The sequence below is a fragment of the Nymphaea colorata genome, chromosome 9, assembly GCF_008831285.2.
Source record: "Nymphaea colorata isolate Beijing-Zhang1983 chromosome 9, ASM883128v2, whole genome shotgun sequence".
In the NCBI taxonomy this organism is placed as follows: Eukaryota; Viridiplantae; Streptophyta; class Magnoliopsida; order Nymphaeales; family Nymphaeaceae; genus Nymphaea; species Nymphaea colorata.
The window spans coordinates 296,083-311,919 of record NC_045146.1 but is presented as its reverse complement, the minus strand read 5'-3'; the positions used below and the strand labels follow the sequence as shown (position 1 = coordinate 311,919).

The window sequence follows — 15,837 nt, the reverse complement described above, 5'->3', positions numbered from 1 at the left end:
GATTTAGTAAATGACATCTGATCGGATTCAGATTCAAATATATATTCATTTTTAGACAAATATCTTGTATGTAATGCTACTAAATGTTAAAAATTGGCAAAATTCAATTCAAATTTCGGATTTGGATTGGGATATAAAAAATCGAATTCGAATTGTAAAATGGGATTTCAGATTCGGATTTGGACATGACTTTTCTTTATTTGAATTCGAATATGTGAATATCAAAAAAGTGCATATGATTAAAGATATATCTGATCCCAATCGAATCCGTTGACATCGCTACTCCATACCTTGAGAATTGCCTAAGGAAAAGACATGATAAGTAAATATGTGTTTGATATCTTATGGGCCACCACCACCAGAAATCGGAAGGCGAGAGGTTGACTCAAAACTGCTTTTCCAATAAAACCCTGTTTGATTTAGTAAGCATTTAAAAAAATATTGGGAAGTTTGATGTTGAAAAGCAATCGCATGACAGAATATTGAGACTCAATTTTGCCTAAAAAATGGCATGGCCCATTAAAGTTTGCAGTTGCTGAGCTCCAGCTATTTTCCCAATTATACTTTTGGTACGTGAACTTTTTCTCCAGTGTGTTCGTTTCAATCAGTTTTCCTAGGAATAAGATCGCCCCTCACACTTGCTTTTCCTAAGAAACCTTTTCCCAAGAGGGTGGCTTTAGCTGCGCCGTCTCCAGCCCAATCATTTCCACATTGCAATCATAGAGAATCTACCTTCATCGCAGCCGTACACGTACTTGGTTCTTCTCTTCGCATACGTATTTCCATCTCTCGTAGTATTTACGGACTAGTATCCGGATCTTCTGTTGAATTCACCCCTGAATAAGTTGCAGACAGCCCAGCCAGAGAGACAGATAGAGACAAAGAAGGGAGAGAGAAAGAGGGTGCTGGAACGTCTGCTGGATTCATTGTTGCATCGTACCTCCGTTGCGCTCAAGATTTTAATCGTATTCATGTGGGACTCAATGGACATCGAAGCTCTTTATTGCATGTATTGCTGAGGTATCATCGGCTTCCTGAAATTCTTCTCCTTGGAATCCTGGTTGTTCTTTGTTCTTTCTATTTGCTGGTCCCTTCTTTTGGGTTTTTTCGATTGATGGCAAGATGGCAAACATGGGTTTTCTTTTGATTTTCTTTGCATCCTTTTGGTCCTTTATTGTCTTCTTTTTGGTGCACAGAGAATTAGTTAATGTTTCTGTTCTTCTCTGTGTTGAATGGATTCATGGCGGTCCCTGCTTCTCAGTTATTTTGACGTTGGATTTCTGATTTTTGAGTTGGCTCTTTTGTATGCAAATAAGATTACGTAACGGAATGTGCGCTATGCTTCTGGAATTGTGAACTTTTGTTTTTGGCAGTTCTTGTGCGTTTGATGTGCCGAAATGGTGTTCACTTGGTGGGTAGTTAATTTTTCCTGGCTTCTTGACCTCGAGAAAATAACAAAATAACTGCTTGTTGTCTTCTAATCTTCAGAAATGGCGTAGGTACTTTTTTCTTACGGAGAATGAGTTCTTAGATGCTTTTCATTTTTGTTTTTCCTTTTTCTGGTCATATAGCGCTTAATCTTCACCCTACGAATTGGATTTAGGCTTTTGATTGATGCACTGTTGCTTCTTGATGGAAATTTGAAACGATCTCTTTCTCGATGAGAAGATTATTAGTGGACTCTGGCGTCGAAGATCGGAATTTCTACTCGATGATCTTTTCAAGATTTGGAGCATGTTATCGATCGTGCAACCGTTTTTTGTTTTCTGTAAGATTGGTTCGGATTTTATAATACTTATGATGCATTTAATTTTTTTTCGAGAGAATTTGATGGGTATTTGAAACTCTCTCTCTCTCTCTCTCTCTCTTTTTCTTTCTTTATACGTTCTTTTCCTCATAATTAGTCTTATCAGCTAAAGGTTCTTCTTCTTTGATGCTTTTTACTGTTGATTGTGAACGGATGCCTTGTTAAAAGGCGCGTTTGCAATAAAGATGCCTATGATAAATAGTTGAGTTCAGCTGAGGACTTTTCAAGGTGTTTGATTGAACGAATGATTCCCATGATGAACACCTCTCTCTCTCTCTCTGATTGCATAGTTCGGACGCTTTATGGAAATAGATGGTTGTTACCTTTTAACCTATTCCTAACCTTAAACTTCATCTTTTCTTATCTCGGCTGAATTTGTTTTTTCCATTGTAATTCACAGGTTTACTCATTTTACCCTTCTCCATAAGGCTAGGATGTTGTTTGATGGTGTCTATGGCTGAGATGTACCACTAGTTTAGCTTGATAGAATAGAGATTGATGGATTTATCTGTAAGTTTTCTGTATGTACTTCATGGGTACCAGATCCGCAAGTCATTGGTGTTCTGGAACTTTGTGTCTTCTGCAGTGGGCATGGTTTCTCTGAAGATTTTGGGTTTGAAATCAGTTGTTGATTAGTGGTGCTCACTGATAATCCAAGCAATAATGGATGATAGTGACTATAGCTCTTGGGTGAGGCGCACAAACTATTCACATACCGTTTGTCACAGATGGGATTCCTCTAGGATTTCATCTGTTCCTTTTTCCTTCAAAAAAGTTCAAGGTTCTGTTTCATCTGTAAAGGGGGTCAGCTCTGGCTCAACTGCCCAGCCTTCTGAAAAGAAAGATAGCATCCCTAGTTCATCTCAAACTGCAGAAAATTTAAAGAAAGAACAACAAAAACATGCTCCAGGCCGATCAAGGGCATTGTCTCCATTTCCACAAACTGCACTCTCAGATGAATTTCAAGAGGCCAGGTCAGATAGAAAAAGGTTCTCAAGTCCAACTTCAAGAAGAAGAGATCGTGATAAAAGTTTCATCAACAGATTGTTCTCTCTAGATCTGCACAACCATAACTTGACTGATCCCCTTCAGATTTCTGCTTCATATAGTAAATTCAGCGATAAACCAAAGCCACGGAGAGAAAGCTCATGGACCAAGTACTTTGACCATGCTGGCGGAAGAGTTACTGCTCTGGAAACAACTGATGAGTGGACAGTTGACCTCTCTAAGTTACTGTTAGGTTATAGATTTGCTTCTGGAGCTCATAGTAAACTATACTATGGACTTTACAAGGATCAACCTGTTGCTGTCAAGGTCATTCGGCAACCTGATGATGATGAAAGTGGTGAGATGGCTGCTCGGTTGGAGAAGCAGTTCACCAGAGAGCTAACTCTTCTTTCTCATCTTCACCATCAAAATGTGATACAGGTAAACGAGCTTTTTGTATTTCATTTGCAGCAGAAACATGAATACAGCTGCATTTGTTTGGGATTTGCTCATTAGATTTCCATAATTTTGCATCTGAGACATGTCTAATTAAATCATAGCATGTTTCTCATCGTTGGTCTTTGTATTTTACTTGTTATTGTTAGCATTCAGATTTTGTTGGCTTTAACTTATATGATGCTCAAAAGAGAGAAAAAAGGGGAAGCAAAAACAGGAGAATTCAGTTATTCACATGAAACTTTGTTTGCTTATAGTTCACTCGCAAATGTGTGGATCCATTGTCTCTTTTTGGTTTTATAATTTTTGTCAGATGGTATCCACCTGGTTCTTGAATCACTTATTCTGAATTCGTTGTCTGTTTCAGTTAGTAGGGGCATGTAGAAAACCACCAGTTTTTTGCATCATCACGGAATACCTGTCTGGTGGATCTTTAAGGGCATACCTTCACAAACTTAAGCCCGGGCACCTTTCTCATCAAGAGATCATAGCAATTGCTATTGACATTGCTCGGGGGATGGAGTATCTGCATTCGCAGGGGGTTATACATAGAGACGTTAAACCTGAAAACATGCTTTTTGATCAAGATCATCACTTGAAGATTGCAGATTTTGGTATAGCTTGTGAAGAAGCTCATTGTGATGGTCTGACCGAAGACCCAGGAACATACCGGTGGATGGCTCCTGAGATGATCAAGCACGAGCGTTATGGGCACAAAGTTGATGTGTATAGCTTTGGTCTTGTTCTATGGGAGCTGGTTGCTGGAACTATTCCTTATGAGGACATGATACCTGTTCAGGCAGCCTTTGCAGTGGTCAATAAGGTACTCTTTTACCATCATGTCCATAATTTTCTGGGGTATTGAGTGGCATCCTCCATTTCCTTGACATGTCATGTCCTTTTCCCCTGCACTCTGCCTTTCATTCGCTAATGAGAAACCACTTTTGCTTGCCCAGAATGCCAGGCCTCCTATACCACCAACTTGCCCTCCTGCACTTCGAGCATTGATTGAGCAGTGCTGGAATAAACTTCCAGAAAAGAGACCAGAATTCTGGCAGATCGTGAAGGTCTTGGAGCAATTTGAGTCCTCTCTTGCGCGTGATGGCACACTCAAGCTGGTCCAGAATTCTACTTGTGAAGACCACAAGAAACGGCTTATACATTGGATTTCAAAGCTTAGCTTGGCAAACAATAATAGTTCATCATCGCGCAGATAGTTTTTTCTGTTTTTTTTTTCGTTGATGGTCATGGACATACACTAGTGTTCACCCTGTGTCTTGTAATTAACAATTCCTTGACCAAGTTTCCAACCTTGCTTTATTTCGCATCTTGTTTTCATGGTTGGGTCATGCCAAGTCCACGAGAACATCTGCTTGGAGCAGTGAAGAACACAAATACATGCACGCACGCCAAAGCACATGCAAGTATGCCTGTTTTGACAACTTTAGCTAGCTACCTTAGAACTTAAGTTGCAGTCATTTATAGGCAGTGCGGTGTTCTTGAAGTGTAATTGCCAGTTTGAACTTGTGTTGGGTCCTACAAGGCTATGGAGGACAAGGTTTTCCAAGAGGTAAGAGTGGTCACGCGAGTAATCCGGTATACGCATGTGGAATACTGTTCTTTCCTTCTTGTTGGTAGAAAGAGACATCATGATATGATGTATGCAAGGATTAAGATGTTCCACCAAACTTTCAATCACCAAATGATATTTTGTCAAGTTGGTGGTCGTTGGAAAGTTCAGCAAATGAAATTACTTGCTTATTATTGGTATTGTCTATGTTTGATCGGTTCATGGTGGACATATGCAGGCATGTGTTGCCTAGATGGGTAGGACAGAGGGCTTTCGAGGGGACAGGTGTTGGACCCACATGTTTTTGGCCTTCAGGTTTTTAGGGGCAATTTGCAAGGAAGCTGTCCAAATTCCTTTTTTTTAGAAAGCCACCAAATTACTAAGAATTGGATATCTATTTTGTTATATTCATTTTTCTACACGCCTGTATATTCAGGTTCGATAATTCATGTTTGAATTCAGATGAAGAAAAAGTTAATATTATATCTGAATACAAAATCCGAATACATAACCTGAATCTTAGTCGAATCCAATTTTTAGGTGGGCATCCAACTCCGACTTTTAAACTGAATTCAAACCATATTATAGACATTGAGTATATGATATGTATCTAAAGCTATATTTGATCTGAATCCGGATTTGAATTCGGTTAATATTTACTTAAATTCAAATCCGATCAAATGTCATTTCTTATATCATTGTGAATGTCAATGCAAAATGCTTTTAGATTGTGAATGTAAATGCAAAATGCTTTTACATGTGTGCATGAACATATACCACTTTCAACACACACACACACACATATATATATATATACCGATTTAAAACAAGGTTCTTGCCTTGTAATCACCCTCTTCTTTCACTTTTTGAGAGGACAAAACCAATTTAACTAGGAGTCCTGAACCGTAAGGAATATTTATTGGTGAGCAGGGAATAATTCGTCTCCTTAAATGGCGTCATTATTTTGGAGAGCAAGTAGGGTTGCGGAGGTCTCGGCAGGTGCATGCTTCTACCTTGGCTAATTAGACACGCCACGCCACTTACAGGCTTTATAATTAGACACTCCACCGCCCGACCACTTCTGCTTTCCATGAATTTGACTGAAAAGATACAATTGGATCGTCCAAAACCATCAAGATTATATTAAGCCAGGCGTTTGAGAACCATGAGAATCGAGAGGTCTACAATTTACTCAAGCCTTTTGCCTGTGATCAATTAAGCGCAACAGTTTACCGTTTTTTCTATTAGAAAGTTGGGGTTAGGCAAGACTCATACTCCGTCCATTTCCAAAAAAGATCATATCAAAGATGAAAATCTACAGACCTCCATACTGAAGGATTACCCTTCAGCTGTTTGTCCCAGCAGCGAAATCCTAGTTTTTTAGTTCAGATAAATTTGGAACAGAGACGTTGCCTGCATGATTTACAAAAGAATTCAGAGGAAGTCATAGAAGGGTTTTCCGTTTTAACTTGTCTACCGGAAGATTACTTGCAAAGTTGAAAAGTTTGAGGGATGAGAGAAAAACTGACCCTTTAGGGTGCATTTGATTTGACGGCCTTGAATTTTGATTGTAGACTTACAATCAAAGAAGAAAAATTCCACCTCAAATTGAAAATTTCTAGCCTTACGGAGAAGGGTAAAGGAATAAGCCTGTGGGTTACAAAGGAAAAGTCACATTCAGCCGAGAAAAGAAAAGATGAAAAGTCTCGTGTGCTAGGAAAAGGATAATAGGATGTGTGTGTGAGAGAGAGAGTTTCAAATACCCATCAACTTCTTTCGAAAGAAATTAAATCCTTCACAAGTATCATAAATGTCCGAACCAATCTCACACAAAACAAAAAAAACTATTGCTCTATCCATAACATGCTCCAAATCTTGAAATGATTATCGAGGAGAAATTCCGATCTTCGATGCCGGCGTCCACTAACGCTCTTTCCATCAAGATAGAGATCGTTTATATTAGTGAGAACGGTGAAGAAAGATCCACTTCAGCTGGATCTAAGTCTGTTAATATTGGTCAGCAAGAATCTGTACTAGATCGTAGCAATTGTACTTGTCGGCTTAGTTGGTTACTCTTTTAAATCTAAAATGTAAGGAAGCCAATGCATCAAAGTTAAATCATATATCTCTGACCGAACCATTTCGAAAAAATGGGCATGAAAAGAAAATATTTGGGATTAAGAAAGTAGATTGAATTCACATTTAAGAAATAACATCCGATTGGATTCAGATTTGGATTAGGATAAGGTCTAGTTTTAAATAAATATCCTAGGCATCCAATGCATTAACATTGTAAAAGTCAGTTGAATTTGGTTTTAAATTTAGATTTGGATTCAGATGTAAAATATCAGATTCGGATTGTAAAATCAGACTTTAGATTTAAATTTAGATAGGACTTTTTTTTTTCATTCTCGAATCCCATCCATCAGTTGTTAAGATCGTTGTAATATTGTGTAACTCATTGCAGTGGGAGTGCATTGATAACATCAATCTCTCGTGATAATGAAGGATAACGAAAAATAATTGGTGCAGGCAAATATTGACGAACCACGTTAACCTTTTCCGGTCTTTCTTCTTCCTCGCTAACTCTCACAGTTTTCAAATTTATATCAAGAAGCGACTTCACATAAATCAAAAGCCAAAATCCAATTCACCGGATAAATAGTTAGCGCTATAAGACCACAAAAAGGGAAAATAAAAACAAACAACACAACAAGAACTCCTTCTTCATAAGGAAGAAAAAAAAGTACCCATACGCCATTTATGTATAAATAATATATATATATATATATACACGTTTCTGTTGGTTCGGAGCTAACAATGGTCGGGATGGGTTGGATCTGAACCGCTGGCCTCCCAATTACGGTGCCCAAGTAGTCGGCTCCCGCTCCACTGATTCTGGACGCCGCGAGGGGCCAAAGGCAAGGGCATTTGCTCTCTCAGGTACGCTCTCCCTGCTCCAAATCGATGCTTCTACGGCTCTTCCCTGCTTCAAATCGATGTTTCTCACAAACACCAACTATGTATAATAACGGCCATGATTTCTAATTCTACGATTTCTTGTGTTTTATTTTTTGTCATCAGCTTAGTTTTCTGGGTGAATTTTGATATTTTTACCTCCAATTTGATCAGCGAGGGCCTGGGATGAAAGATTTCGTTTTCCTTTTTGGGTATTTCGGTTGATGGTTTTGTATGAATGGTTCTTTTCTTCTTGTTAATCTTGTGAAATATAAAGCGCAAATTTCTGGCGGCATTTGTTGTTCCTGAGGCCCTACTTGATCGTTACTAAGATTTTGGATTGTGGTTTTTTCTCTCACTTTGGGGTCTTAATTTTTGGGCGTTGAACTAGTCATTGATATTGTTTCGCCTTTTCCTTTATTTTTTTATTTTTTGTTTCATAACATGTAGAGAGAGATAGAGGGAAAAATAGTGGCAACGAGGAAATGGGTGGTGGAGAGCATCATGGGATCCCTAGTGGAGATTTCAGGACTAAGGTGTGGAGTTTGACTGGAGGCCCTAATTGTAGGCCGAAACACTGGAAGAGGAACACCGCTATTGCGATGGCCGGAATCATTCTTGCCTGCATCCCTATTGCCATGAAATCTGCCGAACTGGAGGTTGGTTCCTAGCTCTAATTGTTGAAATTTATTTAATTTATGTCTCTGGAAGTCATTTTAGCTCGTTTTCTCATCCCTTATTTCAGCGTTTCCTGTACTTTGGAACTGTCGACCTTTCTGAAACGGATGAAGTGATTAGTCTAGGTAGTGAGTGTAATAAATCCATGCTTAGTAAGAAATGTTGCTTCCATGTTCTGTTGGTAACTTGGTAATCTATGCGTTTTCTCCGGCGGTTGGATATCATTACTGAAAACATATATTTTACACTAAAATTACGTGAGTCCCTAGCCATTTCACCAAGGAATTTTGCTGATGCTCAATCTCTTGATAGATTATTTTGCTCCAGCAGCAAACTAGCTTCTTCATCCTCTCCAACTAATTATGGGTGTATCACTATTTTATTTCTCTTTTCAATGTTTTCCATGCTTTTTGATTAATAATGTTCATGTATTATCTCTTGCACTTTGATCTCTAATCTCCTATTCTATTGATTAAATGTGTTGGATTCCTTTTTTGCTGACAGGCAAATGTATTGGAGTTGTTATGGCACCTTGATCTTTCATTTTATAGTTGAAGATTGTGAAAATGATTTATCGATTATATTCTCTTCCTCATTCACGATATATATCCATTTTTTAGTTCACCAACACGTTTCATTTCATTTGTGGGATTAAACATTTTTCTTCTTGTTCGTATGCAATCAGTCATTAATAAACTATTTTTATTTGCATCCCCAAGAAAATCTTATTGCCTTTTTCGCTCAAAAAGCTAGTGTGCTTGTGCATTTGAAGTTATAAACTGACACGTCGTCCTAGATCATAAGTAATATGATGATCTCTTGGTAACAAGATTTGATGGACAATGGAAGAGCTGATTTTTAATTTTACCTAGTATATGTCCAGGTAAAATGGTTTAATCTGGAGTTCTCTCTAGATATACTGCTTCATTATTTAGAAATGCTCTGTTTTAAAAGGAAAAGTTTTCTGGTGCTTTCATGGGCACTTTAGAGCACTTATTTTTGTTCTTCTTGGCTGGTGGACCAACTGACATCTAGCATAGTTGTTTGCTCGTGCTTGTTTTTAGAGCACTTATTTTCATTCTTCTCGGCTAGTGGTCCAACTGACATTTAGCCTAGTCTATGCTTGTCTCTACAATAACAATTCTGTGGGTTCTTATTAGTGTGATCTTTGTGTGTTCAAAATACATGCTCCTTCCATGAAGATGGCTTTGGATTACCATAAGTGATACAAATGATTTTGTTTCCCAGATTGAAAGATCTGCTCATCACATGCCAAAAGAAAATGAAAGCCAAAGCCTTCTTTTTTGCTTTAATGTGCTACAACAGTTCATACATTGTCATAATTTTTGTAGATGGCTGACTATGTTCTTCATAACTTTTTGGGCCTCTTTCTAATGACATTATTTACTTAAGGTGGATGTTGTAATTTTGATTACTTTGGGTTGTTTCCTGATCAACTTTCTTGCACAACTTAAATAAATAGTTCACTTTCAATTGCTTGACTACATTGTGCTTGAGACTGAGGTGCTTCACTTGGTTATGCATCTAATATCAATAGTCTTGAAACCAAATAAGACATAGTATCCCTTTGCACATGGTAGCGTATTCTGTGTTGGCTTTCATGAAATTGAGTGTTGAATTACCGTGGCCTTGTTCCACATGGACATGGTAAGAGGATGTTGTACCTGTATTAATGCAACTTGGCACAGCTTCGATAATCTCTCTCTCTCTGCATCTGCATTATCCTATAGGATGGAGGAAAAGTGCCCCAGTATGTTACAACCTTCCTGCTAGATGGATGAAGTCAGAGGGCACATGGTGCCCTTGTTACCTCTCTATCATCAGATCTCTTGGATCATATAAATAAGTTCCAGAAGACAGTTGATCTGGAATTATTTTCTGGAATAAGTATACATTTTGTACTTGGCCTTTTGCAATTTTTGCACCCCACAATCCATGTCAACACTGCATCTGCAGCATGTGGGCTAGGCTATGTCTATATTCTGTGCTTTTTATTGTTGCCCAGAGAGTAGCTTAATTTTTACCAGCTTCTTAACTAATGAATACAATATCTTTCCCAAATCGATGCTTTGCAGGAGCCTCCCTCCTATATGCATCATGAAGTGTAGGCATCCCAACCAGAAGATTTACTGAGAAACACTTTGGATTCCTCGATATAATCCTTAAAAAAACAATTATTTTTGCTTGGTGGAACATCTCATTTCTGCTAACCAGTGAGTTGGTGATTTTCCACATCCTTTCTACCAGTCTTAACTAGTCCCACTATCAAATTCCTTGGTTGGGTTTGTTCAGTTATTTTATGAAGGCAAAACCTTTGGATTTGCACCACCTTCGGGCAGAACCCAGAGTGCGTAGTTGTATGATCAGATTTCTATATGCTGCAAAAAGGTGACCTATCTACCTTAATCTATTGAAGCCACTCTTATGAAAAGTAAATGTGATATTTGAAAATATTCTGAAATTTTTTGAAATTTTTTGAAGATAACATAGTTTTATGCATTTTAAGGTTCTGCTTTTCTATTTCTTGTTTGCTTCATATCCGAAAAGTTTTGTAACCATTTACGCATATTTTGAGAATAAATGCTGTTATTCTTCATATATTTTTTGTCCTTTATAGTCCCGAGACTTCCCCCCAGATTCTGTTCCCAACTTTGAGAAAAATGCTCCCAAGAGATTGGCAAGAGCAATTCAAGAGAAATTCCACACTGGTGAATATGCTAAAAATTTGGCATACTTTTACATGCTGATTGATTTCAGTGTACGGTCATGTGGGTATAGGTGTTGATAAAAAATATTGATAAAATCATAAAAGTACTACATGGTTTGTTTTCCAAAGAAGGATGCAACTAATTGGGTGTGTTGACAACTTGACATGTATGCACGTTGTGCAAGTAATATACGTGGTGCAGCATGATGCAGATGTAGAGTTTCTCAAAAGTATAAGTGACACTTTACAAGACAAATTTGTTATATGTTACATGGTACATGTTACATCTACTTTTGCCAAGTTAGAGTTATCTACAAAAGCTCTTTTGCATTAGCACATGCACACGTAAAATAATTTTTGTTGTTTCGTATTTTGTATCTGAATCTAATTTCTTGATCAATGACTTGTAATTTTTGTTGCTCGAATGACTTGTGTCTAAATCTAACAATGCTTATCTCTACTTTTTACTCTATGAGGTTGAAATAAAGCTTCTTTTATGCTGATGATATTGAGATGATAAAAGTAAGCATTTCTTAAAATAAGTTTCTTGGGCATTCCTAGTTTCTTGATCAAATTTTGGATTCTACGTTCAACGATAATTTATCTGGTCCCAACATAACTTTGCAGCAACATTGTCTCCGAACCCAGAAAGAATCAGAGTTGAAATTGTGAATTCTGGGATTATAAGGGGAAAATATGGGGTAGCTGGTTGATAGCTTGATACAACAGCAGCTGCTGTGTGCCTGTGTCTCTTATATATTATTATCTACTGATTTGAGATTTCACTCCATATCGATCTCCTTTATTTATCTCATATTAGCACATTTATAATTATATCCAGGTCATAAATGCCATAATTTCATGAAAAAAGTATGAATAGATGGTCATCGAGAACCATCGATTTCATGCTAATGTTTCAGTTATCCTCTTATAACTTCTTTGTTCTGTAGACTTTAATAAGCATCTTGTTCATCCTGAAAATGGACCATTTCAACCTAATCACAACTCCTGATTAAGTCATCTCATGATGGTGCCCATTAAGTTCTTCCTTCTAGGCAAATCGTTTTATGTGTAGTCAAGCTGTTCATCCTGGAGCTCATGTAGACCTTTTCCCAAAATATGGTCTTGTTTCCTTCCGTCTTCAGCCTTCAACATGTGTGTCTTTGTGTGCCTGTGTGTGAGAGAGAGAAGCTCAAATAACCTTCAATGTTGGTTTCAGTTAGGGGCTTCAAATGGACGCAGGTGTGCATTGTCCACAAACCTGACCTTGCCTAATCAGCAGTTTGGCTTGAATGTGCTGCAGCTTTTGTATTTGAACTCCTATTGACCAGAGGTGCTATACCAATGTTTTAGCAGGAGCTAACTATTCTCCTTCCTCTGCTGCAGCAACGGCCGCATCACCCAGCTCGCCCAATCCCTTCGCAGCTTTGGTGCAAGAACTTTGGCAACAAGGAGTATTGAACGTTGCAGCATTAAATTGTCAAGACTTTTTTTTTTGTTCTTTTACATGCCCGGTGACCTCTTTTATCAGTAGTTCTGACGGATGAATTTCTTTTACCTGCTTGTGCTTCTCGGGAGTGACTTTTACTGTGATTGAATAAGAAGTAAAGTTGATTTCATACCCTGGAAGTTGCATGCCTGGCGGGCGTGCATCCTGCATCTGGTTCATGTGCACGCAGATGAACAAGAGTGGATGGATCACTGCCTTTTCTCTCTTGATGTCCGTCGCCCAACAGTAGACTTTGACTCCTGATCATAGCATGGTGCATGTGTTTATCATCAATGGAAGCCTGCTCTCCAACCCTTGCCTATCATAACATGGTGTGCGGGAGAAGTTCACATGCACGCACACACATTCGTGTGTGCGCAGACGCACATACATACTTTCACATATATATAGAGGAGGAATTTATTAATTATTTGGACTTTTTTTTACTTCCTCAAATAATGATTTTACACGTTGAAAAGATTATTATTTTAGTATTGGTTGCAAGTTTGTTGCGCTCACAACTTCTCATACTTACAACCAATGCTTTTGTTAATTTGAGGTCGTGGATGGCTCATACATGTAAATTGTTAGCTAGTTCTACATTTCAAATAATCTCATTGTTCTAATCGGGTGTCCTGATAATGAAAGAAGTGTTAAATATGGTATTTGACAAGAGTCATTGTTTTTAAAATTTATTAGGTTTTTCCATCTATGTAAACGTACGGTTGATTTTAAAGTTCTATAAAAGAATGTACAAATGAGTTTGAGCATTTATCTACATAATAGGCATGTCATTTCAGACACTGTTAATGAGGACCAGTTTTTTTTCATGACTATTCTCGCTTCAAATGAAAAAAAGGATAGATTTAATTGTAACCGTGCCACCCTTACCTCGCTTGTTAAATTCTACAACACCTTTCTGGAGAAGATGCTTCAAGATTTGATTTTTGAAATGCGTTATGCCTTTCCATGACAACAGAGGTCATACATCAATATTTTTTGGAAAAAAATGCTTGAAGATTCGCCAGCTCTTGTTATTTTAAGTAACTCCCTGTCTTCCTCAAAAGATGGTCTTTATCTTTGAATATTTTAAAAGCCAAAGTCTTGAAGAAGCGTCGACCAACCAAACCTGTCCGTAGCCTTCTATCTTGAAATTTTGTATGCATTTTACATGATGTTTCTCCTAATGCTGGATGATGAAGGTGTTAAGAACAACAATCTGTATGGTCTTGATACTGCTAAGGGAGAAGTAAAGAGACGACGTGGTTCATGACTATTTGATATTACAGGACACTCTGATACTACTGCAAGTTCAACAACAGCAGTTGAACAGCGTGTTTGGCCATGGATGCTTGAGAGTGAGTTTATGTTCACATCAATGGAGTGTATGGAGTGTGCACAGCGTGTTTGGCCGTGGATGCTTGAGAGTGAGTTTATGTTCACATCAATGGAGTGTATGGAGTGTGCCCAATTACATGTCATTTTCTGAAGGGTGAGTGGTTTTTTTTTTACTGTTCGGCTGTAGTCCTCCATGTGCCCCTTCCTTTTAGGGTTTATAGAACATATTTAGCGACCTTTTTACGGTCCAAGAGAGTAGCAGAATGAGTCGTGACAGCTAACATAGATTTCATGACACAGACCCCTCGTCTGGAGTGGGTCACCTTACTGCCCAATTGCGCTGCACCCATTCGGATAATTAAATGTCAATCTTTATTTCAACGACAGCTATATTTAATAGAAGAAGCGATCAAGCTCCAAGGAGGTAGGTGGGCTTCAGCTGTCAGAAAAGCAGCAAGAGTTTAACTTATTTTGTCGGAGGTGACTGTGGTTATATATATATATATATATATATAGAGAGAGAGAGAGAGAGAGAGAGAGAGAGAATTTCCATGGTAGAGGCCTTAGCAAGTTAAAAATTTACCTTTTTGAAATAAAATTACCAAATGGCCAAAATATGGGTAACACCAAATTAACAGTTGGGGATTAATAGATAGTGATCAATTAGCAGTAGTAATAAATGGATCAATGTTGAAAGAACTTTCACCTGAATGTTAGCATCATCAGTCAAACATTTCTCATTAATTGAAAACAGAGAATCGGGGCTGCCACTTAGAAAGAAAAATCTTAAATCTTAGCAAAACCTCAGTTACGGCAAAATATCCTGAATCTTAAATCTTAAAAAGTACCCTGAGCTGTTGTTAAATGTGACTGTTTTTTAGCAATAAATTTTAATTTTTAATCATCCGACAACCACAATATCTAAGAACTTTTGTTGATTATTTTGGACTGTTGGTTTTTGCTCATGGCCAATTACTTATACATCGAAACAGGCTGCTTTAATTACTCTTTGTAGTTTTCGAGTTTATAATCTTTCGCATTGAGTGCCAATAACTCGTCAAATTTCCAGATTAATGTGGTAGCATATAAAATGAAGTGTTTTATTTCATGATGCATGCATAAATGCTCATTCTTAAATATTTTTACATTTCAAATTAATCTCATAATCTTCTGTATTGATAAAAAAAAGAGAGAACATAAATCAGCAAGAAGGAAACAAATCTTGGTCAAGACTGCCCCTATTCCTGCCTCTAATATTTATGACAAGATCACAACATAACCATACATTTTGAGAATTTGCTTCTTGGAGAAAAGCGAACTTCCATTTCAACCCTTCTTTATAAGATTGTCGTTGAAGTTATATATATTGATGACTTTGAAGTTTGAACCGCGTTGATACTTACATATACTTGGATGGAAGTGACGGCCGGTAAAAGTTAGACATATTCATTCATTATTCTTTGGTTCTGTAATGTATATGACAGATGGTTTTGTTTTGTTTTTTCTTCTTGGTATCTTAATTTACTGAAATTTCATTCAAATCTAAGTTTTCTTAGTCGTCGTGGGAGTTGACACAACGGTTTTGAGTTAGAGCTTGTAGGCAGCTAGGCAGCTAGTTTTCATTTCGAGTGTCAAGAGTACCATCATTCTGTACTGCAAAATGAAAGTTACTGATATGCAACTTGAACTGCGGTGAAGGTGGGGTCGTTTGATAGTCGAGACATTATGTGAGTGTTCTAAGAATCTACCCTAAAGTTTATGATATATTAATAAAACACTAAAACTAAGTGTCTATGAATATAACACAATCTTTAGAGCAGATTTAT

General features: G+C 37.6%; 2 protein-coding genes across 3 annotated transcripts; both read left to right on the top strand.

Moving 5' to 3' along the window:
* Window positions 1–747: 747 nt before the first annotated feature.
* On the top strand, window positions 748–4,570 carry LOC116261404 (serine/threonine/tyrosine-protein kinase HT1-like). Of its 2 annotated transcripts, none has more exons than XM_031640141.2 (4): window positions 748–1,020; window positions 2,394–3,235; window positions 3,618–4,073; window positions 4,207–4,570. In XM_031640141.2, exons 2-4 carry the CDS (start codon window positions 2,471–2,473, stop codon window positions 4,465–4,467), a joined length of 1,482 nt encoding a protein of 493 aa, XP_031496001.1. In that variant the 5' UTR covers window positions 748–1,020; window positions 2,394–2,470; the 3' UTR covers window positions 4,468–4,570. The 2 variants fall into 2 exon arrangements, with proteins under 2 accessions (XP_031496001.1, XP_031496000.1); XM_031640140.2 differs by having other exon boundaries at window positions 2,208–3,235.
* Window positions 4,571–7,609: 3,039 nt separating this feature from the next.
* On the top strand, window positions 7,610–12,803 carry LOC116259933 (uncharacterized). The gene is made up of 3 exons (XM_031637946.2): window positions 7,610–7,763; window positions 8,229–8,437; window positions 12,571–12,803. Exons 2-3 carry the CDS (start codon window positions 8,264–8,266, stop codon window positions 12,643–12,645), a joined length of 249 nt encoding a protein of 82 aa, XP_031493806.1. The 5' UTR covers window positions 7,610–7,763; window positions 8,229–8,263; the 3' UTR covers window positions 12,646–12,803.
* Window positions 12,804–15,837: the final 3,034 nt, after the last annotated feature.